The sequence below is a fragment of the Hordeum vulgare genome, chromosome 2H (assembly GCF_904849725.1).
Source record: "Hordeum vulgare subsp. vulgare chromosome 2H, MorexV3_pseudomolecules_assembly, whole genome shotgun sequence".
Lineage (NCBI taxonomy): Eukaryota > Viridiplantae > Streptophyta > Magnoliopsida > Poales > Poaceae > Hordeum > Hordeum vulgare.
This window is the reverse complement of record NC_058519.1, coordinates 536,960,491-536,985,331: the sequence shown is the minus strand read 5'-3', so window position 1 is coordinate 536,985,331 and position 24,841 is coordinate 536,960,491. Positions and strand designations below refer to the sequence as shown.

Below are 24,841 nucleotides of genomic sequence, written 5' to 3'. Positions count from 1 at the left end.
GCTTCTTGGTGTTGCAGCTCCGGCACGACGCAAGGGAAGCGCAAGTACCTGCTGTTCAACGAGGAGCTCGTCAAGTCCACGATGCAGATATACAGGACCTCCTACGCTTTCAGGAATAGGTACAGAGCAAATCCCACCCAGATTTCGTTGGGTTAGTTTCTGGCTTTTGGTGCCCGGCCTCGATCCGGGGAGTCGTCCTCCGCCATAATTCGGCTGTTTTCTCAATCTATACAGGGTCGTCGTCGCCCTTTTGAAGCTCCATCTCCTCCCTGCTTTCTTCCTGTGGTGCCAGCCGCCAGGTACCAAGGGCCGGCCCCCAGCACGGTGGAGCTACTCTGCTGGTGCGTTTCCTAAGGGCGTCCAGGCGCGTCCTCGGTCCCAGCCATCCATCATCAAGATCTGGTATCATGTGTCTTTTTCCAGTGATGTGAGTTAGCCTCCACGATGCACTTCCAATTCTAAAATTTGTAGCCGTAGTTGGCATGAGAGGCACCTTGATGCAAAGCTACAGGCTTACATGAGTGTTGGCACTTGAGCTTGTCACCGTGGGGGTTGGTCAGCAAATGAATTTGTGGATCAATACTGCGAGCAAAGTAATCAAATGATTTGTGGATCACTGCCAACAAATTTTATTAGTTTAGATAATTTGTGGATCAGTACTGCTGGAACATGAATTTAATTATTGCTATTTTATTTTGTTTACCAATAAATTTGCTTTTTGTTGTTTAACAAAAAGGATGTCCCTCTTGGCAAATCTTTTATTTCGCTTTCCGGTGAAGTTGTAGTTCTCCGCAAATTGTAACTAATTTTCGGATCACACTAAGCAGCCACCATTTCTTGATTTCGGTAGAGTTTGTACGTTGGGTTGTTGAGTGATAGCTGAGTGGCCTCTGTTTGTATGAAAATTCATCCAAAATCTGGTAAGAAATTACCATAGGACATATTCAACTCGTGAGAAGTACTTAAACATCAAAAGATTGCATGCTTTATATGTAAATATCTTAGTCGGGAAACAAGGTCATGGAAAAGTCATCTCTACAGTCATTTTGAAGATTATGCTACCCAAATGACAACTCACATTAGAAAAAGGGTTAAACATCTGAAGATTTCTTCCCGAGATCGCAAAAGAAAATTAAGGCAACATGCCTGCCGGTGTCCTAAATGCATAAGTCAGTATCTAGAAAACCTGAAGTGAAAATGATATATGTCAAATGATCTATATTTCTGATTCTACATTTTCAAGATATAACAAAGGGTGGTTTCACTAGAGAGAGTGTCGTGTATGTCTCACATGAACTCCAGATGTGGCACCTCTTTGAAAATAGGGTTGATTTTTTCTTCCGTTGCAACGCACGAGCATTTTTGCTATTTGTCTTAAAATGTCTATATGTACACTTTTCACCAGACGGAGGGAGTAGATCGTTTCGGGACCCTTTTCGTAAAATTGCATTAATGTTGTGAACATCGTGGTCAATTTGAACTGTTGAATTTGTTTCTCCATTCCGTCTTTTGTAAGTTTCCATTTTATTTCGGTCCTATTTTCTATCTAGATTAATAGTAATGGAGTAACTCGAAAATACCCCATTTCCAAAAAATAAAACGAGACCTACTGTATATTTGATGAGTCTAAGCCCTAGCAAAGAACCCTCTACCCATTGTTGTTTCACAACACTCTTACGGGCTGCTTTGGTTCAAAGCAATTTCATATGACTTTTGAAGGATTAGAATCATCAAGAACTTTTTCTACGTTGGTCGTTTGATTCATAGGATTGAATTTTTTGTAAGGAAGGATTCGTACTACATTTCATAAGAAACATAACATCCACTCATGTTTTTACAATTCCTTTGTTTTTCCAATGGCATCAAACACACTCTGGTATCCTATAGGATGAATTCTTTTTCCTGTTCTTGCATTTTGAAATTCCTAAGAATCAAATAGGCCCTCAGGATGGAAAAAAGATAAGTTCAGCAGAAATTTCAATGCATAGGTTACCAGTTATCAACAGATAACGTAGTTGCTTGTTCAGGACATCCGACTCAGATTGCAGGACTTCGTTATCAGTTGATAACTGGTTGTCTGGACAAACAACTACTCCAATGCTTGCACCCAAAAATGTATAGCAGATCAATTCTTCAGCCACGATCCTGAAACTCTGGCAAGGGACTTGCTAAGGGTAACATACATCTGCAACGCAGCTCAAATTACCCAACTTTTGCACTCTTTTGCCATCTTTTCAAAACACAACCTTGCGGTAGCTCATTCAGTTTCGAGCTTCTCAGCACTAGAGTAATATGGCGGCACGGGATTCCTACCGACTCAAAAAGCCTGCAGGAGCAGTTGGCCGTCATGGTGACTGCGTCCCAACGCACCTCCCTAACTTTGTCAGAGCCCTCATCACCGATGGCCACGGTTTTCACCCCCTCGGTTTGTGCCATGTCTTCAACAACACAATGGTCTCTAGCAGCGACAACCTCTTCTTGGAATCTCTCGAACACCTCATGTGTGAACACTAGACTTCCATGCTTCTCCAATCCCCATGGTGTTATTAGTTGAGGCGTCGTGCAGGCGCTCGTGTGATCTGCATTCGATTCCTCTTGACGCTGACAGTCTAAGGCTGCTTCAAACCTAAGCCAAAACTCGACCAAAGAGAGCTTCTGGTTGATGAAACAGCTGAAAAATGACTTTGCACTCTTTGACCATGCATTGTTTCTGAGAATGCCAGACAGATGAATATCGGTAAAGTAGGCCGGAATCCATCTTTCACGGGTGGAATACCTTTCAGCCAACCACTGATTGCCCTCCAACCCAAAGTCGGAAATTACAGAATCCCATTTTGACTCAAACTCAAACACGGTTTCTGACCCCAAAACACATTCGTTCATCCTTGTCTGAAATAGAGGATTATTTCTAAGAGATAGTTCGACCTTCTCGGGCATTCTTCCCAACATCTCAAACATGCACAACCTATGTGTGGTGGCTGGTAGAACATTACTGATCGCACTCTTCATCCTATCATCTTCCCTGGTTACAATAGTTCTAGGAGCAACCCCTCCCATTGCCCTTACGAAGGTCTGAAACAGCCAAGCATACGACTCAATCTTCTCATCAGCTAGGAATGCAGCACCGAAAAACACACTTTGCAGATGATGATTGGTGCCAGTAAATGGTGCAAAAATCATGCCGTGTTGATTCGTGGTGTTTGTAGAATCAAAAGATAACATATCACTGAAATAAATGTAGTTTTCCCTGCTTATGGCATCAGCCCAAAATACATGCACCAACATACCCCGGTCATCCACATCACAGTCGAAGAAAAATGCTGAATCCACTTGCTGCTTTCTACATAGCCGGGCCACAAACATCTGAGCATCTTCATTCTTGATTTTACTACAAAGATCATGATGGTACTTCTGCAAGTCTCTCTCTGTGCATCCCACATTGTCAGACCTCCCCTTACTGACATGATCAGGCCTGTTTGCCTGGGAGGTGCCTGTGCTTGCATTGCAGTGTGTGGACAGTGTTGGCTTCGCCTTGTCACCCAATTGACGATTCGATCTAATCAAGTGACGCTTATCAGGCGACACAAATCCATGATTGTGGTGCTCGATCCATGATGTAATTTTATACTTGTTATCACTGCACCGCTTCACAATAATACGAGCATCACACCCACATCTGGTTACCTTACGTACCTTTCTTTTCCTAGAGGGATCATCAACGTCCATACATTTCTCGGACCTGAAACCTTCCCTTGAGCACATGAAGCGCTTCCATTGCACCACCTCTTTATTCAGCAACTTACGCTGCCCAATGCGTACTGAAAACCCACAGTGATGTGCATATGACTTGTAAAACTCCTCCACAGAACCAATGTCTTCAAATACCATCCCTAGTGATGGCTTCAATGCCTCGCCACATTCAGGCACGCGTGAAGACTGCAACATCAGAGAGCCACTACGGTAAGTACCATGATGCATAGCCTAGTAGTGTCAAAAGGAGAACATCAGGCAAGCCATTGTACTTACAGAGAGAGATACGTACGCTTAGTTTATTCTTTGTCTTCTCACTAACTCTTCGCTTTGATTTAGTCACTTTATCAGGTGAAATAAGTTCATGATTGTGGTGCTCGATCAATGATGATACTTTATATGTATTACCACTGCACCACTTCACAACAATATGGGCATTACATCCACATCTAGTCACCTTCACATTTCGCTTCTTTCTCTCATTAGAGGGGTCTTTACCTCTGTCGGACCTGAAGCCTTCCCTTGAGCACATGAAGCGCTTGAATTGCACTACCTCCTTATTCAGCAACTTATGCTGCCCAACACGCACCTTAAACCCACAATGACGTGCATATGATTTGTAGAACTCCTCCGCGGAGCTGAGGCCTTCAAATGCCATCCCTATTGATGGCCTCAACGCCTCATCGCACTCGGGTATGACCTTTTCCTTCTCGCTAGCTCCACGGTTTGATCTAATCAAATGAAGCTTATCAGGTGGCACAAAGCCATGATTGTGTTGCTCAATCATCGAGTGAATCTTGTAGGTGTTACCGCTACAGCGCTTGACGTAGATATGCGCATCGCAGCCACATCTAGTGACCTCCCTCTTGCGCTTCTTATTATTCCTTATACCCTTCTCGGACCTGAACCCTTGGCTCGAGCACATGTAGCGCTTGCTCTCAACCACATTGTCCACCGCCTTCTGCTGACCGATACGGACCCCGAAACCCACGCGGTGTGCGAATGACTTGTAGAACGCTTCCACGGCCTCCAGGCCTTCGAATTCCATCCCCACAGCGGGCTTTGATTCCTCAACACACTCGGATGTCGAAGTCGAACTCTGCAGCATAGGAAAGGAAAAAATTCACTACAACCACAATGCACAACCAGCTAACTCGGATAGAAAAAGGCATATTTGAAAAAGGTAGGAATTGCATCATAGTACTCACAGACTGAGGCATGCTTGTAGTATCTCTGTCCGGTGTACCAAGCCGGCCCTCATCACACGGCAGTGCGGAGTTTATCGCAGCGAACGGCTGAGCTTGGACGATCTCTACGGATTCCATGGTTGGCTCGTCGCCTTATAAGATCCCCATTGTCAGCGAGAGTAAAGTTCCAACAAGCAAGCAAGAGTGGACATGTATGCCCGGTGTACAGCAACACCGCCTGATGTGAGTACCTGAGTCGGCAGGAAGAGCGCGAGTTGTAGGATTCAAGGCTCTCGTAGCCCTTGCGGAGACGGAAGACGGTCGGAGACGCGGAAGGCGAGCTTCTCTTCCTCTAGGGTTGGGCGGCGACTGGAGGACGGTCCGAGCGAGCGCCGGCGACGCCGACGCGGAATGGAGGTCGATGGCGCGGGGCGCGGACCCAGGCCGTACGGCGCAAGAGAGGTTGTGGCGACCACGGGGCGTGGGCGTGGCACGGCGCGGAGGGCCTCCGTCTAGGGCTCGGGTGGCGCCGGCGGCCGGTGCGGGTGCGGGTTTCGCATCCGGGGCCGTGGGTTTTTTCCTGAGGCCTCGTTTGGTTTCAGGGAATTGGGGAGGATTTGCGAAGGAGGGATTTCACGGGATTGGGTGAATCCCTTCCTTTCACCCAATCCTCTCAAATCCCCTCGAATCCCATCAAATCCTCTCAAATCCTTTCTATTTGGTACAAAGGGATTCATACACAGGAATACACTAATAATTAAAAATGTAATTTTTAAAATTTCAGATCAAAAGAGAACACATCACATGATAAAATCACCATATATAAGTGGATTCCAAAACCACGAATGGTCCACGAGAACACATGACAGGATAAAATCTACTAATTTATCATTCCAGGCATGCAGTGCAGATATAAACTCAAAACACAGTAGGATAGTTTTCAGAACGACCAAGCAAATGTTCACACCATCCATTTTAACATATGAGTCACATGATTGGCAGCTAGGCCTTGCAGGCACCGGACTGTCCGGAGGATGGTCATTTGTTCATTACAGGCTTGTTCTCGTTGGCCTTGAACCTCTGGTCCTTCGGCTTTTGCTCTTCCATTTTTCTGCCATCAGGAAAGCAAAGGGAATTAGTCACTTGAATTCAACATTCATCAAATTTACTGCATTTTGTCAGTCGTCAAAGTTCGATGCAAATGGGTCATTCAGAAATGCATTTCGCAACAGTGTGTTACTGCTAAGTACCAGCAGTACGGACATATATAGCATGAAGATATCAGCAAATATCAAGTATCAGCAAATGAACATATATAGCATGAAGATATCTTGTAAAAACATCTTATATTATGGGACGGAGTACGTACATACTACCGTACTGAACTGAATTTGCGAGGTTAAATTCAGAACCATGTCTAGCTACTATGTGTACTGCATCCACTCGTAAAGTAAGTAGCTAGCTAGTTGGTCACTCTCTCAGATTTAAGCGGCCATGACGACCTTTGGTGGCTGCTAATATCCATGAGCAGAACCTGGAATGACTTAACAGTCTACTAAGATACATCTGGACTACTTAAAAATATCCCTTCATCCAAGCAAACACACAAAAAATTGAGATCAAGGATCATTGATAGCCAGTAGATATGTTAAACCAGCCCACACATCAACATTATATATCAGATATATATAATTATCAACATTAATTTTACAAAACTCTTTCCTTAAAGACTTACAAAGATCAGAATGGCAGTCTATCAGGCTATGTGCAAAACAAACTGTACGGTTATCAGAAGCACTAGTTCTAGTGGAACTAAAAAAGTTGCAACTACATCGTGCACGAAAACACAGGACTATCTATCATTTGAAGTCCGCTATATGTTGGCTGATCTTTGCATCTCTGGATCGGCGTTTATACTGGACAGGCAGGACACTACTTCCATGATAGTTGGCCTCCTGAATTGATAATGGCAAGGAGACGAAGGTTACTCCTACTGATTAGCAGCAGTGAACTGAAACTGAGAGCCTTTTATCACTACAGACATGCATCCAAAGACGCATCCATTCCATGGGATTTATTCTAGCTACTAATTCTACCATGGAGTAATGACACTAGCTAGCTTACTGAAACTACATGCCTCTGATCGATGGAGCTAGTGCTTGCTGCCACCGTTGGCATCGGTCAGGTCCATGGCGGGCCTCTCCACGTCCTCCATCTCCTCCTCCCGGGCGAACACCGCCTGGTCCAGCACCGACGCCGACCCGCCAACGCCTCCGTACAGGTCGGGCACCCACGACGCGTCCTCGCCGCCGTCCAGGTCTAGCACGCCCTCGCCGATGGTGCTGCAACACCATGTGTTGCTGGCGCTGGAGCTTTTCGAGCTGCTCCATCTCCACGTCAAGGAGCGAGACGTGCCCCAGGCAGATCGACGCCACGACGGGGCGCCGGCCGGCCGACGGTGCGTAGCGCGGACGGACGGAGGCCGATTCGCAGCACCCACCGCGGAATCGACGGATCGAACACAGATGTCAAAATAGGGAGAGGAGGGGGAGGAGGGGAGGGGCACTTACGACCGGGGAGAAATCCAGTGGGGATGGAGTTCGCCGGCGTCGAGGTGTCGAGGAGGAGGAGTCACACGGCGGCGGCGGCGGGGTGTCGAGGAGGAGTCACACGGCAGCGGCGGCGGATCCACGAGGCCACCCTCGAGGGTTCTGAACCGCGTGGAAAGCGAGGGATCGGAGGGGTAAGACGTGGATTGGGCCGAGGAAACCCCGTACACCAAACGGGTCCTCGGGGATTTGCGAGGTTTGTGGCCCACGCGAGGAAAATCCTCCCAAATCCTCCCCAATCCTCTCAAACCAAACGAGGCCTGAAGGAATAGGCAAGCCGGGAAAAAGAACGATACTCCAATGGAAATGGATATAGGGCCATTTCTAACTATCCCTTTATAATAACCGACGAAAATTTCTGACCGGCACCTAGCACGTTGTAAGAGCATCTCCAACAGCCGCGCTTCGCGCCGTGTCTAAAAAATGTGTTTGTCGCGCGCGCTTCGGCTGGTTTAGCGCGGGGATAGGCGCTGGCTCCAACGACCGCGCTATAATGCAGCGCGCGCCGCTCCAGCAGCACCTAAAAATACAGCGCGCGCAGCACACACAAACCACATATACATTTCAAAAAATAGGAGCAAAAATGATCAAATAAACAAAATAAATCAATAATAAATAGTCATTACAACTTAAACAAATAGTTTATCGTTCAGTACAACAAATAATGCAATAAACACAACCAATAGTTTATGAACAATACAATGTCGAATGCAGAAATCATGCTCTTTCTCGTTCATGTCATGCTCACCACTCTTCAATCAGATCCTTCTGAAGTTCATTGTGCGTTGCGGGACGCCGAATGGCATGATAGGAGGCAATAAAACGGGCTACCCTTTCAACCCTCCGTCGCACTCGCACGGGATGTCCCAAGAGCTCATACTGTGAGTAGTCTAAATCTTGGCCACGCTCATTCTCGATGATCACGTTGTGCATGATCACACAAGCGTGCATGATGTACCAAAGCATTTTTTGATCCCACGGTCGCCGGGGGGCGCGGGCAGCGACGGCGGCGGAGATAGGCTGGGGAAGCGCCTGAACGGTCGCCGGGGGGCGCGGGCGGCGACGGCGGCACGGGGATAGGCCGGGGAAGCGCCCGAACGGTCGCCGGGGGGCGCGAGCGGCGGCGGCGGCGCGGCCGAATGGGGGTGGAAGTGGGGAGCGAGCGCGCGAGAGTGGAGGAGCGAGCGCGGGAGAGTCCAGCGCGCGGGAGCTGGCGTAGCAAATAAGCGGCGCGCGATTGTGCTTCGGTCAGCGCGCTGAACTGCATATGCCCCGCGCGCCGTTTTTGCGCGCCCGCTGGAGCTACCGGCCGCGTTGCGCGCGCGCTAAAACGAGCTTTTTGCGGCGCGGCGCTAGTTTAGCACGGCTGTTGGAGATGCTCTAAGGAAGTACTCCTTCTATGGTTTTCTATACTACTAATAAAAGAGCAAAACAAAAACTTTCCTAACCTATATATTACTAATAAAACAGCAAACAATAACTTTTCTAATTGCACACGGCTATTAAATCCAAAAAAGCAAACACCAATCAGCACCACACAATTAGTCCACAAAATATCAATCTAACGTCCATCCACTATCTATGCACCATCATGGTGTGCACTTAGCAAATTCACCTATGACCAACCGTGCTCCACCTCCATCATCCATCCACCACCACCAAATTACCAGCCCAGCGTGACCTAAAAAAAAAACAGCCCAACGTACGTCCCCTGCAGTCACGGGGTTCTCATCAGGAACTAAGGGGTCTAAACGAAATCGGTTCCCATCGCCCTTATCCTTGCACGCCGACCTCGCGACACTGCACCATAACGTCGCGACGTCGTTGTCGCCGTCTCCGTCTCCGTCGTCATCGCCAATTCTTGCCGCGAGCAGCGTGGAGTCCATCCGACAGGTAGACAGCAGGGATGCCAGGCGACGGAACGCCCGGGACCCTGCCCGAGCAGCTTCACATCGTTCCCGAGATCCCCAGTGCCATGAGCCCGGCCTGCATGTCCCTTGAACCAGCCGGATACACGCACCTGTAGTTCTTCTTTGCACTTCTTCAGGTTCAACTTCTTCCTTTCACCTGTTGCAGCATTACTCGGAATTATATTTTCAGAATAGAGTTCTAATCCATAAACAGTTGCAGATCAGAATGCTACAATCCCATTTGCTTTACATCTGTAATTCATGGTTACTGTTTTGGCTACTTCAATTTTCTAACATCTTGAATCATGCTTCTCACAATTAAATGACATCAATATTCATATAAAGGCTAAGATATGTCAGATTCCAATGGTGCGGGGGCGCGCACCCCATTTCAGGACATAAGTAACAACCAAATTTTGGGTAACTATCATCAACATTTTCCTACATTCTGATAATGTTATTGGTGTTACTTATGTCCCAACTTGCGGTGTGTACTTATGCAGACCCTAAAGAATTAAAGAGGCAGAGGAATAGAGAGTATTATGCACGCAATAAAGATGATATTCTTAAGAGACATCGTGAGGCACGTGAGAAGAAACAGGCTTCAACACCAATGCTTACTAACCAGCAAAATGAAACAAATACACCCTGATGACCCACAAGTATAGGGGATCTATCATAGTCCTTTCGATAAGTAAGAGTGTCGAACCCAACGAGGAGCAGAAGGATCTGACAAGTGGTTTTCACCAAGGTAATATCTGCAAGCACTAAAATTATCGGTAACAAGTAGTTGTGTGGTGAATGATTCGTAGCAAGCAACAAGTAACAAAAGTAACAACGGTGCAGCAAAGTGGCCCAATCCCTTTTGTAGCAAGGGACAAGCCTGGACAAAGTCTTATAGGAGGTAAAACGCTCCCGAGGACACATGGGGATTTCTGTCAAGCTAGTTTTCATCATGTTCATATGATTCGCGTTTGTTACTTTGATAGATTGATATATGGGTGGACCGGCGCTTGGGTACTGCCCTTACTTGGACAAGCATCCCACTTATGATTAACCCCTATCGCAAGCATCCGCAACTACGAAATAAGAATTAAGACAAAGTCTAACCATAGCATTAAACTAGTGGATCCAAATCAGCCCCTTACGAAGCAACGCATAAACTAGGGTTTAAGCTTCTGTCACTCTAGCAACCCATCATCTACTTACTACTTCCCAATGCCTTCCTCTAGGCCCAAATAATGGTGAAGTGTTATGTAGTCGACGTTCACATAATACCACTAGAGGAAAAATAACATACAACACATCAAATTACCGAACGAATACCAAATTCACATTACTACTTATAGCATGACTTATCCCATGTCCTCAGGAACAAAAGTAACTACTCACAAAGCATGATCATATTCATGAACAGAGAGGTAATGAGTAGCATCAAAGATCTGAACATAAACTCTTCCACCAAGTAATCCAACTAGCATCAACTACAAAGAGTAATCAACACTACTAGCAACCTTACAAGTACCAATCAGAGTCGCGAGACGGAGATTGGTTACAAGAGATCAACTAGGGTTTGGAGATGAGATGGTGATGATGAAGATGTTGATGGTGATGAGTCCCCTCCGATGAGAGGAGTGTTGGTGATGACGATGGCGACGATTTCCCCCTCCGGGAGGGAAGTTTTCCCGGCAGGATCGTCCTGCCGGAGCTCTAGATTGGTTCTGCTCAAGTTCCGCCTCGTGGTGGCGGCAAATCCTCCGAAAAGCCTCCTCCTGATTTTTTCCAGACCGAAACCCTTCTTGTAGCAAAAGAGGGGGGCCAGTGGGCCAGTAGGGAGCTCACAAGCCCCCTAGGCGCGGCCAGGGGGTAGGCCGCGCCTAGCAGGCTTGTGGCCTCCTGTTGGCGCCCCTCTGGCACTTCTTCGGCCCAGTATTTTTTATAAATCCCAAAAAAATCCATGTTGATTTTCACGGCTTTTGGAGTTGTGCAGAATAGGTATCTCAAACTTGCTCCTTTTTCAGGCCGGAATTCCAGCTGTCGGCATTCTCCCTCTTCATGTAAACCTTACAAAATAAGAGAGAAAAGGCATAAGTATTGTACCGTGAAGTGTAATAATAGCCCAAAAAGCAATAAATATCAACATGAAAGCATGATGCAAAATGGACGTATCAACTCCCCCAAGCTTAGACCTCGCTTGTCCTCAAGCGAAAGCCGAGATCAATAAATATGCCCACATGTTTAGAGAGAGAGGTGTCGACAAAACAAGATACGAACATGCAGGCATCATGATCATTGTCAGAACAGCAATATCATCATATAATCTCTCATGCTAAAGTGATAATTCCTTCACAGAGAATAGTATGGATCAAGAGCCTTACGGAGAATTAACAACCGATAGCCTTTAGTCATTGAAGCAATTTCAATTTATCATAACATCGGAAAGAGTCAAATAAGAGCTTGTAAAGCAAATCCACATACTCAATCATCCTTTTGTCTTCTACGATTGCTACAACTCACGTGGTACTCATGAGATCAAAGTTTCAGTCAGACACAGAGAAAGATAGGGGCTTATAGTTTCGGCTCCCAACTACTTACCTCAAGGGTATTGCCAACAATAATAGTTCATGAATACTTACTTCCAAGTTGACATATGAATATAGATCTTTCCTTAGCATATGACGTTAGCCAAGATAAAGGCGAAATAAGGAATTGGTGTAGATCACCATGACTCTTTCAGGAAAAAAAGTAAAGGTACAAGATAGGCCCTTCGTGGAGGGAAGCAGAGGTTGTCATGCGCTTTTAAGGTTTGGATGTGTGTCCTCTTAGTGCGGAGGAACGTCACTTTATATTGCCTCCTGTGATAAAGAACTTTATAATGCAGTCTGTCGCTTTTATGTCTTCCTCATCACAGGTTTGTACAAAGCTTATTTTCCACACACTAATAGATCATACATATTAGGGAGCAATTTTTATTGCTTGCACCAATGACAACTTACTTGAGGGATCTTATTCAATCCATAGGTAGGTATGGTGGACTCTCATAGCAAAACTGGGTTGAAGGTTTATGGATGCACAAGTAATATCTCTACTTGGTGCGGGAGTTTTGGATAATATGAGGTGGAAGCAATCGTCACATGCTAAGGGATCTCTAGTCATTTAACATTGTTCGGAACCAAGCAAACACAATTCATTATGTTGTCTTCCTTGTCCAACATCTACTTCTAAGCATGTAATAGTGTAGTGAGTGTTCACAATCATAGATGGTGTCAAAGATGATATATTTATATGTGAACATCTCCTTCTTTATCACTTCCTATTAATTGCAACAATGACCATGGTCTACGTTTGTCTACCGTCAACAAGTTTCAATCAACATTCTTTTTATATGTGAAGCTATCACTTCTCATAAGATCATTACATGATCTTTCATGCTTTTGTTCTTTTCTCATTCTTTTGATCATGGCATGAGGCAAGGCCCTTAACTAAGACACTCTTTATTATATGTCTCACGAGCTCGAATACATCGGGGGTGACACAAAGCAAAACTCAAGCCTAAAACACTAAGACCTTTATTCTACTAGAGAAAGAGAAAACTGAAAAGGAAAAAACTAAAACAAAGGTAAAGGCAAAAGATGTGATGGTGATACGATACCGGGGCAACTCCCCCAAGCTTGGCACAAACCAAGGGGATTGCCCATACCCATGCTTAGTTGTCTTCCTTTGGAGGTGATGGTGGTGGAGTCGTTTTGTCCTTTGATTCCAAGAGGGCCATCAATCTTTGATTTATACCTTGGAGATCTATGATATGTTTCTCCAGCAAAACAACTTCACGAGTGAGATAAGTATTGCGAGCACGAGTTGTTTCACAAAACCTCAAGAGTTCAATCAAGGATGGAGACACTAGGTGGAGGTAGGGTTGGAGGAAATCCACTTCTTCAACTTCTTCCTTGTTGAGCACAGATTGTACTTCGTCCCACGCCTGATTCTTCTCCTTAGTTTTGCCCTTGGCTTCCGTGACTTCCACTCTTTTCAAATCAGCATCTACTTCTTCATAGACTTGAGGGAAATTGTTCTCCCCGACAGATTCCTGAGACGACATCCTTGCTCTAAATCTGCGGGAGAAAACAGGCTCGAAACAAAAACATAGGAAATTTGCGTGATGCGAGGGTCAGACCTTTTGGGAGAATATATAATGATTTTTTCCAGACCAGAAGGAGTACTCCGCAAGAAAAAGGAGTCCGGGAGGCATACGAGGTGGCCACAACCCCCCCAGGCGTGGCTAGGGGGGTGGCCCGCGCCTGGCAGGCTTGTCGCCTCCTCGTGCGCTTTCCGGACTACTTCAATTTTTTATATTTTTCTAAATATTCCAAAACGGAGAAAAATTCCTACTGGAAAAGTTTTGGAGTCTGTTTACTTACCGAATCACATACCTCTTCGTTTTCGGAGCCTGAAACAGGCTGATAGATATCCCTTAGGTATTCCTCCGTAGTTATGGTATTGATAACATTGCTTTCAACATTTATGGGAGTACCTGAGATATAATGCTTGATTCTCTGCCCATTTACTAGTCTCGGACAATTACCTTCCGTGTTGTTGATCTTGATAGCACCGGAATGATATACTTCCTCAAAAATATAGGGACCTTCCCATTTAGAGAGAAGCTTGCCTGCAAAAAATCTTAAACGAGAATTATATAGCAAGACATAATCACCTACATTGAACTCACGCTTTTGTATCCTTTTATCATGCCACCTCTTAACCTTTCTTTGAACAACTTGGCATTCTCATATGCCTGAGTTCTCCATTCATCAAGCGAGCTAATATCAAATAACCTCTTTCTCACCAGCAAGTTTGAAATCAAAGTTGAGCTCTTTGATTGCCCAATAAGCTTTATGCTCTAGCTCAAGAGGTAAATGACATGATTTACCGTACACCATTTTGTACGGAGACATGCCCATGGGATTCTTATAGGCAGTTCTATAAGCCCACAGTGCATCATCGAGCTTCTTAGACCAATTCTTTCTAGACTTGTTGACAATCTTTTGCAGAATTAGTTTAATCTCTCTATTGCTTAGCTCTACTTGACCACTGGACTGAGGGTGATAGGGAGACGCAATTCTATCGTTGACATCATACTTAGCAAGCGTTTTACGGAAAGCACCATGAATAAAATTTGAACCACCGTCGGTCATTAGATATCTAGGGACTCCAAATCTAGGGAAAATAACTTATTTAAGCATCCTGATAGAGGTGTAGTGATCAACACTACTAGTGGGGATAGCTTCTACCCACTTAGTGACGTAATCAACAGCAACTAGGATATGAGTATACCCGTTGGATTTTGGAAAAGGTCCCATATAATCAAAGCCCCAAACATCAAATGGTTCAATGACAAGTGAATAATTCATAGGCATTTCCTGACGTTTACCGATATTACCTATTCTTTCACATTCGTCACAAGACAAGACAAACTTACGGGCATCCTTGAAGAGAGTGGGCCAATAGAAACCTGATTGCAATACCTTGTGTGCAGTTCTATCTCCCGCATGGTGTCCTCCGTAGGCCTCGGAGTGAAACTTCTATAGGATCTGTCCATGTTCATGTTCAGGTACACAACGTCTAATAACACCATCTACTCCTTCCTTATAAAGGTGAGGATCATCCCAAAAGTAATGTCTCAAGTCAAAGAAGAATTTCTTCTTTTGCTGGTATGTGAAACTAGGTGGTATATATTTGGCAACGATATAGTTTGCATAATCAGCATACCACGGTGCACTACGTGAAGTATTAATGATATTTAATTGCTCATCAGGAAAGCTATCATCAATAGGTTGTGGGTCATCAAGAACATTCTCCAACCTAGACAAGTTATCTACTACGGGGTTATCAACACCTTTCCTGTCGACAACGTGCAAATCAAATTCTTGTAGCAAGAGAACCCATCTGATAAGTCTAGGTTTAGCGTCTTTCTTCTCCATGAGGTACTTAATAGCAGCGTGATCAGTGTGAATAGTGACTTTGGAATCAACTATGTAAGACCTGAACTTTTCACATGCAAACACGACTGCTAAAAATTCCTTTTCCATAGTAGCATAGTTTCTTTGGGCACTGTCTAGAGTTTTACTAGCATAGTGAATAACATTCAACTTCTTATCAACTCTTTGCCCTAGGAGAGCACCAACAGGATAATCACTAGCATCACACATGATTTCAAAAGGTAAGTTCCAATCAGGTGGTTGAACAATAGGTGCAGTTATCAAAGCCTTCTTAAGTATTTCGAAGGCTTCCTCACAATCATTGTCAAAGACAAAAGGAGTATCCTTTTGCAAGAGATTGGTAAGAGGCCTAGAAATCTTAGAGAACTCTTTAATGAACCTTCTATAGAAACCAGCATGACCAAGGAAACTTCTTATACCTTTGATATCTGTGGGGTATGGCATTTTCTCGATTGCATCAACCTTAGCCTTATCGACTTCAATACCTCTTTTAGAAATTTTATGTCCTAAGACGATGCCTTCATTAACCATAAAGTGGCACTTCTCCCAATTCAAGACAAGATTGGTGTCTTTACATCTCTGCAAGACCCGATCAAGGTTGCTGAGGCAATCATCAAAAGAAGACCCGTAAACGCAGAAGTCATCCATGAAAACCTCGACAATCTTTTCACAAAAGTCAGAGAATATAGCCATCATACATCTTTGAAAGGTAGCAGGTGCATTACATAAGCCAAAAGGCATACACTGTAAGCAAAGGTACCGAAAGGGCAGGTGAAAGTGGTTTTCTCCTGATCAGCTTGTGCAAGTGGTATTTGGGAGAAACCAGAATAACCGTCTAGAAAGCAGAAGTGTGTGTGTTTAGACAGTCTTTCTAGCATTTGGTCGATAAAAGGCAAAGGGTAATGATCTTTCCTAGTGGCCTTATTCAATTTCCTAAAGTCGATCACCATCCTATAGCCAGTAATAATCCTCTGTGGGATCAATTCATCCTTATCATTAGGGACAACGGTAGTACCTCCCTTCTTAGGGACGCAATGCACCAGACTCACCCAATCACTATGAGCAACAGGATAGATAATACCTGCTTCCAGGAGCTTTAGTATTTCTTTTTCTTACTACCTTTTTCATCTTAGGATTTAATCTCCGTTGATGATCAGCAACTGGTTTGGAATACGGATCAGTTTTAATCTTGTGCTGGCATAGAGTGGGACTAATGCCCTTAAGATCATCAAGAGTATATCCAATAGCAGCACGGTGCTTTCTCAGAGTTTTTAGTAACTTCTTTTCTTCATGCTGTGAGAGGCTAGCACTAATAATAACATGATATATCTATTTCTCATCAAGATAAGCATACTTAAGAGTATCTAGCAACTGTTTAAGCTCAAACACAGGATCACCCTTTGGTGGGGGTGGATCCCCAAGCAGTTCAACAGGTAGATTATTCTTAAGGATAGGATATTGTTCTAAGACAACTCTGTCTATCTCATCCCTTTCATCCATATCCATATCATTTTGATGCTCAAGCAAGTATTACTCTAAGGGATCAGTACGAGGCATGGCAATAGAAGCTAAGGCAATAGTTTCATCCTTACTAGGCAACTCTTTTTCATGAGGTTGTCTACCAAACTTGGAGAAATTGAACCCGTGTGACACACCTTCAAAGCCAACAGTGACAGTTTGCTTCTCACAGTCAATATGAGCATTGACAGTATTGAGAAAAGGTCTGCCAAATATGATGGGACAAAAGCTATCTTGGGTGGTAGCAAGAACGAGGAAATCAGCAGGATACTTCGTTTTACCACACAAGACTTCAACATCCCTAACAATTCCCACAGGGCAGATAGTATCTCTATTGGCAAGCTGAATAGTGACTTCAATAGGTTCTATCTCAACAGGTGCAATCTCGTCTTTGATTTCATCATATAAGGATTGAGGTATTGCACTAACACTAGCACCCACGTCACATAAACCATGATAACAATGATCTCCTATCTTAACAGAAACAATAGGCGTGCCAACAACAGGCCTATGTTTGTCCGTAGCATGTGGTTTAGCAATTCTAGCAGTATCTTCACAGAAGTGAATATTATGGCCATCAACATTGTCGGACATGAGATCTTTGATAATAGCAATGCTAGGTTCAACTCTAATTTTTCTCAGGGGGTGTAGGTGTTCTAATGTGGCCCCTACGTATCACAGTTGAAGCTTTAGAATGATCCTTTATCCTAACAGTGAAAGGTGGTTTCTCAATGTAAGCACTGGGAACAATAGGATCATTATAGGCTATGACTTTCTCTTCAACTGGATTGGGTTTAACTACATTGACTTCTAAGGGAGGATGATATTTAAACCACCTCTCTTTGGGGAGATCAATATGAGCAGCAAAGGATTCACACAATGAAGCTACTATCTTAGAGTCAAGTCCATATTTAGCGCTAAAATCACAAAAGGTATTTGTTTCAACAAAGGATTTAACGCAATCAAACTTGAAATTCTTACCTGACTCCTTACCTTCATCAAGCTCCCAATCTTCAGAGCTGCGTTTAATTCTTTCCAATAAATTCCATCTGAAGTCAATATCTCTCTTCATAAAAGAACCGGTACAAGAAGTGTCAAGCATGGTGCGATCATCATGAGAAAGCCGAGCATAGAAGTTCTGAATGATAATTTCTCTCGAGAGCTCATGGTTGGGGCATGAATATAACATTGATTTAAGCCTCCCCCAAGCTTGAGCGATGCTTTCTCTGTCACGAGGCCAAAAATTATGAATATAATTCTGATCACAATGTACTAAATGCATAGGATAAAACTTTTGATGAAATTCCAATTTCAACCGATTGTAGTTCCATGATCCAGTATCATCACATAGCCTATACCATGTCAACGCCTTATCCCTCAAAGATAAGGGAAAGACCTTCTTCTTGACCTCATCCTCGGGCAAACCTGCAAGCTTAAATAAACCACAAACTTCATCTACATAGATTAGATGCAAGTCTGGATGTGATGTTCCATCTCCTGTAAAAGGATTAGCCAGCAGTTTCTCAAGCATACCCGAAGGAAATTCATAGCAAATATTTTCAGTAGGTGCAGAAGGTTGAGGAGAAACTCCTTGTGCTTCCGTTCGAGGTGAAGATACACCAAACAATCCCCTCAAAGGAATAGTTTCCATAGTGACAAGTGATAATAAATTTCAGCACACTATATAAATGTTTCCTTACCAAATTCCACTTACCAAAGGCGCTTCACTCCCCGGCAACGGCCCAGCAAAGAGTCTTGATGACCCACAAGTATAGGGGATCTATCGTAGTCCTTTCGATAAGTAAGAGTGTCGAACCCAACGAGGAGCAGAAGGATCTGACAAGTGGTTTTCAGCAAGGTAATATCTGCAAGCACTGAAATTATCGGTAACAAGTAGTTGCGTGGTGAGATGATTCGTAGCAAGCAACAAGTAACAAAAGTAACAACGGTGCAGCAAAGTGTACCAATCCCTTTTGTAGCAAGGGACAAGCCTGGACAAAGTCTTATAGGAGGTAAAACGCTCCCGAGGACACATGGGGATTTCTGTCAAGCTAGTTTTCATCATGTTCATATGATTCGCGTTCGTTACTTTGATAGTTTGATATGTGGGTGGACCGGCGCTTGGGTACTACCCTTACTTGGGCAAGAATCCCACTTATGATTAACCCCGTTCGCAAGCATCCGCAACTACGAAAGAAGAATTAAGACAAAGTCTAACCATAGCATTAAACTAGTGGATCCAAATCAGCCCCTTACGAAGCAACACATAAACTAGGGTTTAAGCTTCTCTCACTCTAGCAACCCATCATCTACTTACTACTTCCCAATGCCTTCCTCTAGGCCCAAATAATGGTGAAGTGTTATGTATTCGATGTTCACATAACACCACTAGAGGAAAAACAACATATAACACATCAAATTACCGAACGAATACCAAATTCACATGACTACTTATAGCATGACTTATCCCATGTTCTCAGGAACAAAAGTAACTACTCACAAAGCATAATCATATTCATGACCAGAGAGGTAATGAGTAGCATCAAAGATCTGAACATAAACTCTTCCACCAAGTAATCCAACTAGCATCAACTACAAAGAGTAATCAACACTACTAGCAACCTCACAAGTACCAATCGGAGTCGCGAGACGGAGATTGGTTACAAGAGATGAACTAGGATTTGGAGATGAGATGGTGCTGATGAACATGTTGATGGTGATGAGTCCCCTCCAATGAGAGGAGTGTTGGTGATGACGATGGCGACGATTTCCCCCTCCGGGAGGGAAGTTTCCCCGGCAGGATCGTCCTGCCGGAGCTCTAGATTGGTTCTGCTCAAGTTCCGCCTCGTGGCGGTGGAAAATCCTCCGAAAAGCCTCCTCCTGATTTTTCTAGACCGAAACCCTTCTTGTAGCAAAAGAGGGGGGCCAGTGGGCCAGCAGGGAGCTCACAAGCCCCCTAGGCGCGACCAGGGGGGTAGGCCGCGCCTAGCAGGCTTGTGGCCTCCTGCTGGCGCCCCTCTGGCACATCTTCAGCCCAATATTTTTTATATATCCCAAAAAAAATCCATGTTGATTTTCACGGCTTTTGGAGTTGCGCATAATAGGTATCTCAAACTTGCTCCTTTTTCAGGCCAGAATTCCAGCTGCCGGCATTCTCCCTCTTCATGTAAACCTTACAAAATAAGAGAGAAAAGGCATAAGTATTGTACCGTGAAGTGTAATAACATCCCAAAAAGCGATAAATATCAACATGAAAGCATGATGCAAAATGGACGTATCACACCCCTGTCCATGTCCCGAGGTAAAAATGCCCTCATATTGCATGCCTATGTATTGTTCAGATAACTGATGAGATGTCATGCACCAAACTAACACCAATGTGCCATAGATGTGGACCCGATTGAGTTACAGAGGCAAATCGTTGGGGAACATTATTCACACAACGTGGATGATGTATACAGTGCACAACTTCAAGCTGAACAAGAAAATGAAACACAAACCCCGGTGTCCATGCCCATTGGTAATGATGCTCAAAACAGTAGATACAACACTATGTGTTCATACTAATTACCTTTATATGTAGACCCTAAGGAGTTGAGGAGGCAAAGGGATAGGAAGCGATATGCACAAAACATGGATGAGATATTAAAATGACAACGCATATCCCGTGAAAAGAGAAAGACTGCAACTCGATTCCTCAATGATAATACCACTGTGTCACACACACTAGCTACAGGACAAACCGGTGTAACCCAACTACAAAAGCTGACATGTGCTGTTATAGGTTGTGGGGTACCATATAATATTGATTGCATGTTCTTAGCTCATAGAACATGCCCAAACCAATGGTTACCAATGTGGTGCTGAAATTTTGTCGCAGGCTTATCAAGTATGCAAAATTCATCTCATGAACGCGTCCCTCACAACCAAGAGATTAATTTAACAAACGAGGATGAATCCAATTGGTTGTACAGGAATGATGCGTATTAGAGGCAACAACGACCTGGAAGCTCAAAAATAGCTATTGTTGTTTCTCTTGGACAGAAAATTCAACCAACTCGGAGCATCATCAGAGATATTGCACAAGGTATATTTAACTGGCTTTGTTATATTGTTCATGACATTTTGGTTGTAATCATCTTCTGGATGAAAATTAATGGTGCATGCAAGGCCTATCACCCAAATTTTAGGGGTTGAGGTACCCCAACTAAGCATACTACATGGCAAAGATTGCACAATCGAAGATGTGGGTTAGTTCATTGATATAATCATGTTGCATGTGGGACAATGATGTTTATTTTGTCGTAAATCTGGGTTCTCTATCGTCTGTTGAGGTATACAACCTTCAAACGGATCCAATCAACCTGAAAATATGCCGGCTAATGATACGAGAAGACCTGCGCAACCGGCTTCGCATGGCACTCAAAACACTAAAAACCTGAAATGGGATTTGTGACTATCTTCCATTCTTATGCTCTAATGATCTTGTGATTTTCCACCAGGCGGGGACCAGAATGATGATCCATGTGGAATTTTTGAGCCCGTTGTTGAACATACCGGTTTACAAGATAAAACACATATTTTCGTTCACATATAAAGGTCGCCATATATAAGTTAGATGCAGTTCTGTCTGACCAATATATTCCCTGCTAGACTGCTTGGATCCATTGCATACTGGTGAACCTTCATACCATGAGCCTGATGAAGAAGCTAGAATATTTATGGATCAAGGTGTGTCCATTGTGTATTTCCTAATTTAGCACCCTGAAATGCAAATTTTATCAGTGTTTACTGATGATTTAATACATGTGTCTTCTGTGCTAGATGTTGCTTTCGAATCGTTCCAAGATGGACGCCATACTACACGAGCAGTACCCGTAGCAAGTACTGATGAATTCATATACCAAAACCTACCTACAAAGCACCATGTCCTAAGAAAGGTTGCGGAATGTCGCCACTGTGGGGCATTGCGGTTTCCATTCGAGGGGCCAACATTTTGTTCCAGAAAAGGAAAAGTCGGATTATTTACTCCAGATGTTCCAGAAGAATTGAAACGGTTGTTCACAAGTCAAGATGATGAGGACGCTAAATATTCCAGAGAGCATATACGGTATTTCAACTCGCACTTCTCATTAACAAGTCTAGGAGTCACCCTTGATCACCGAGTAAGCACTGCGGCAGGAACTGACATATATACATTTCGCGCGTGTGGTGGGTTGTACCACACTCTTGACGATCTGGTGCCGGCTGATAATGGCCCTCGGCATTTGCAAATCTATATTTATGATACATATCAAAACTTGGTTCATAGTGCTAATAGGTCTCCAGATCTTAATATAGACCTCATACGAAAGATAATGAGAATACTAGAGCATAACCCTTATGCACAAGCTTTCAAAAGCCTTGGGTCCGTTCCAAATCTAGATGAGTACAAAATGTCACTAAACACGGATATAAAGTTGGATCAGCGAAGGTACAATGCCCCAACGACCTCCCAAGTGGCAACCATATTGGTTGAAGGGAGTGACCCACAAAATTTCTTCGATAGGAGTGTTGTCGTGCATGCAAAAAAAGGAAACCGGCCACTATATATTAGAGCATACTATGGGTGCTACGACCCATTGTCATATCCACTATTCTTCCCACGTGGAGAGACTGGTTGGAATCGTTGCATGCCATATATTCCGCCCCCAGATGACACGACCCAAAATTCCGTGCATATGTCTGCAACCCAAGGAACCCAAGCCTCTTATTTACATATAGGTATGATGCTCTCTGTTAATTTATTTAAATACCTACTTTTTGCGAATGATGAAGTAACCTTATGTTTTCATGCATATATCTATCAGACAAAGACTTGATTAGAGAAAGAGAACAAGATGGGAATGGTGCATCGCGTGAAGCGGATAATCCTGTGCCACATGTAAACCAAGCCCCTGATTTATATACAGGTATGATGTTCATATTAATTTATATACCTACTATTTCTGAATGATGGTGAGAACTTGTGTTTTCATCAACATCTATCACAGGGGAACTTGAATAGAAAAATAGAATGAGATGGGAATTTTACACCGCATGAAGCCAAAACCGATGATCTACCTTCAGATATCAGTCATCATTGCTAAATATTCAATTTGTATGGTGTCGACCATTATGAGTGTTGTCGATCATTATAGGTACAACCACCATACTGATATTTATGTTCTTAATCTTATAATGACAATGAGGATACCCATATGGGGATTTTGTTGACAATGAAGTCAATGGAACACAATCCAGGAAATTTTTTAGTGCAAGGGAGTACTACTGCTTCAAACTGCAAGTCAGGAGGAAGATTTTTAACATCGTCTTGTTCGGGGGCGCCTTTTCCAACAATGGGTTGTAGACATGTATATTAAGATTGAGACTATGCGGCTTGACTGGTACTCAAAGCCGGAAAATCAGAAGGTCATCCGCGCTGACCTCTACCAGGTAACGTGCTTGTGTTTATTGTAATACATCATAATACAACGATGTTGTGGATGTTCCATGCTTTGAATATAACCTGGTATGCTATTATAGGGTCTTGTTGACACCATCATTGTCGGTGAGTCACACGGTGATCGAATTGGCAAAAGAATCGTGCTTCCACGTACATTTCCTGGTGGTGATCATGACATGCAGCGGAGGTTCTTGGATGCTATGGCAATAGTGCAGCGGTGGGGTAAACCGGATTATTTTATCACGATGACTTGCAATCCCTATTGGGAGGAGATAACCGAGGAACTGTTGCATGGACAACTGCCGCAGGACGATCCGGACCTTGTGGAAAGAGTATACAATGCTAAACAACGAGATATGATGGACTTACTAACTAAGGGTAAGCATTTCGGAGAAGTCGCAGCCTATGTACATGTCACTGAGTTTCAGAAGCGAGGTCTCCCACATGAGCATATACTTCTAATAATGAAAGCAAAAGGCAAGTTAGCGACACCAGATGACTATGATCGTGTGATATGTGCAAAGATACCTGACAAACAGAAACACCCCATTCTACATGATCTGTTCGTCAAACACATGCTGCACGGACCATGTGGTGAGTTGAAAAAAGTTGCCCCTGCATGCTTGATGGACATTGTCGGTTTCATTACCCCCGAGATTTTTGCGATGCCACACAACAAGGGAAAGACTCATATCCCATCTACAGGAGGAGGGACGATGGGCGTCGAATTAGGATCCGAGGAGCATATTTGGACAATAGGTGGGTGGCCCCTTACAACCCTTCTCTGCTTATGCGATACAACTGCCACATTAATGTAGAAGCATGCTCCAGCATCAAGGCAGTCAAGTACTTGTTCAAGTACATCTACAAAGGGCATGATCGTACATCCTTTGCATTCAAGCAGGATATCATCAATGATGGTGGAATCATCAATGAAATCCGACAATATAGGGATGCACGCTATGTATCTCCTCCAGAGGCTATATACATGATTTTTGGTTTTAAACTATTTGGTGTCAGTCCAGCTGTGCTAAAACTCCATCTTAATTTGCCAAATATGCATACAGTTGCATTTAAAGCTTGTGAAAATCTGGAAGATGTTGTAGCACACCGTCTTCTTCCAAGTCCATGCTTACACAATAGTTTGAGATGAACCGGAAGTTTCTAGCAACATGGAAATTATTGTACAGAGAGTTTCCAGAACATTATAGGTGAATACCTGAAAAAAGTGGCAAAATAGAAAAACTAAGAGACTACAGATTGGAAGACTTGTGTATGCACACCCTGCTGAAGGAGAGAGGTACTACTTGCGTGTGCTCATAAGTCATGTCCGAGGTGCCACTTCATTTGATGCTTTAAAAACTGTAAATGGCAAGCCATACAGTTC

General features: G+C 43.8%; 1 protein-coding gene across 1 annotated transcript; it reads right to left on the bottom strand.

Annotated features, from left to right (window-relative positions):
* Window positions 1–1,781: 1,781 nt before the first annotated feature.
* On the bottom strand, window positions 1,782–5,534 carry LOC123427072 (protein FAR1-RELATED SEQUENCE 7-like). Its single transcript, XM_045111018.1, has 4 exons — window positions 5,189–5,534; window positions 4,959–5,089; window positions 4,043–4,849; window positions 1,782–3,936 (listed from the first exon to the last, which is right to left on the bottom strand). The coding sequence occupies exons 2-4, from the start codon at window positions 5,073–5,075 to the stop codon at window positions 2,203–2,205; spliced, it is 2,658 nt and encodes an 885-aa protein (XP_044966953.1). The 5' UTR covers window positions 5,076–5,089; window positions 5,189–5,534; the 3' UTR covers window positions 1,782–2,202.
* Between the last annotated feature and the right edge of the window lie 19,307 nt (window positions 5,535–24,841).

What these genes read in the sequence shown, in the direction of transcription:
- LOC123427072 (XM_045111018.1), bottom strand. Translation starts at nt 5,075, where the DNA reads ATGGAATCCGTAGAGATCGTCCAAGCTCAGCCGTTCGCTGCGATAAAC. An exon ending in CTACAAGCATGCCTCAGTCT is followed by an intron (nt 4,850 to 4,958) that starts GTGAGTACTATG and finishes CCTATGCTGCAG; the next exon opens with AGTTCGACTTCGACATCCGA. An exon ending in AGACAAAGAATAAACTAAGC is followed by an intron (nt 3,937 to 4,042) that starts GTACGTATCTCT and finishes CTGATGTTGCAG; the next exon opens with TCTTCACGCGTGCCTGAATG.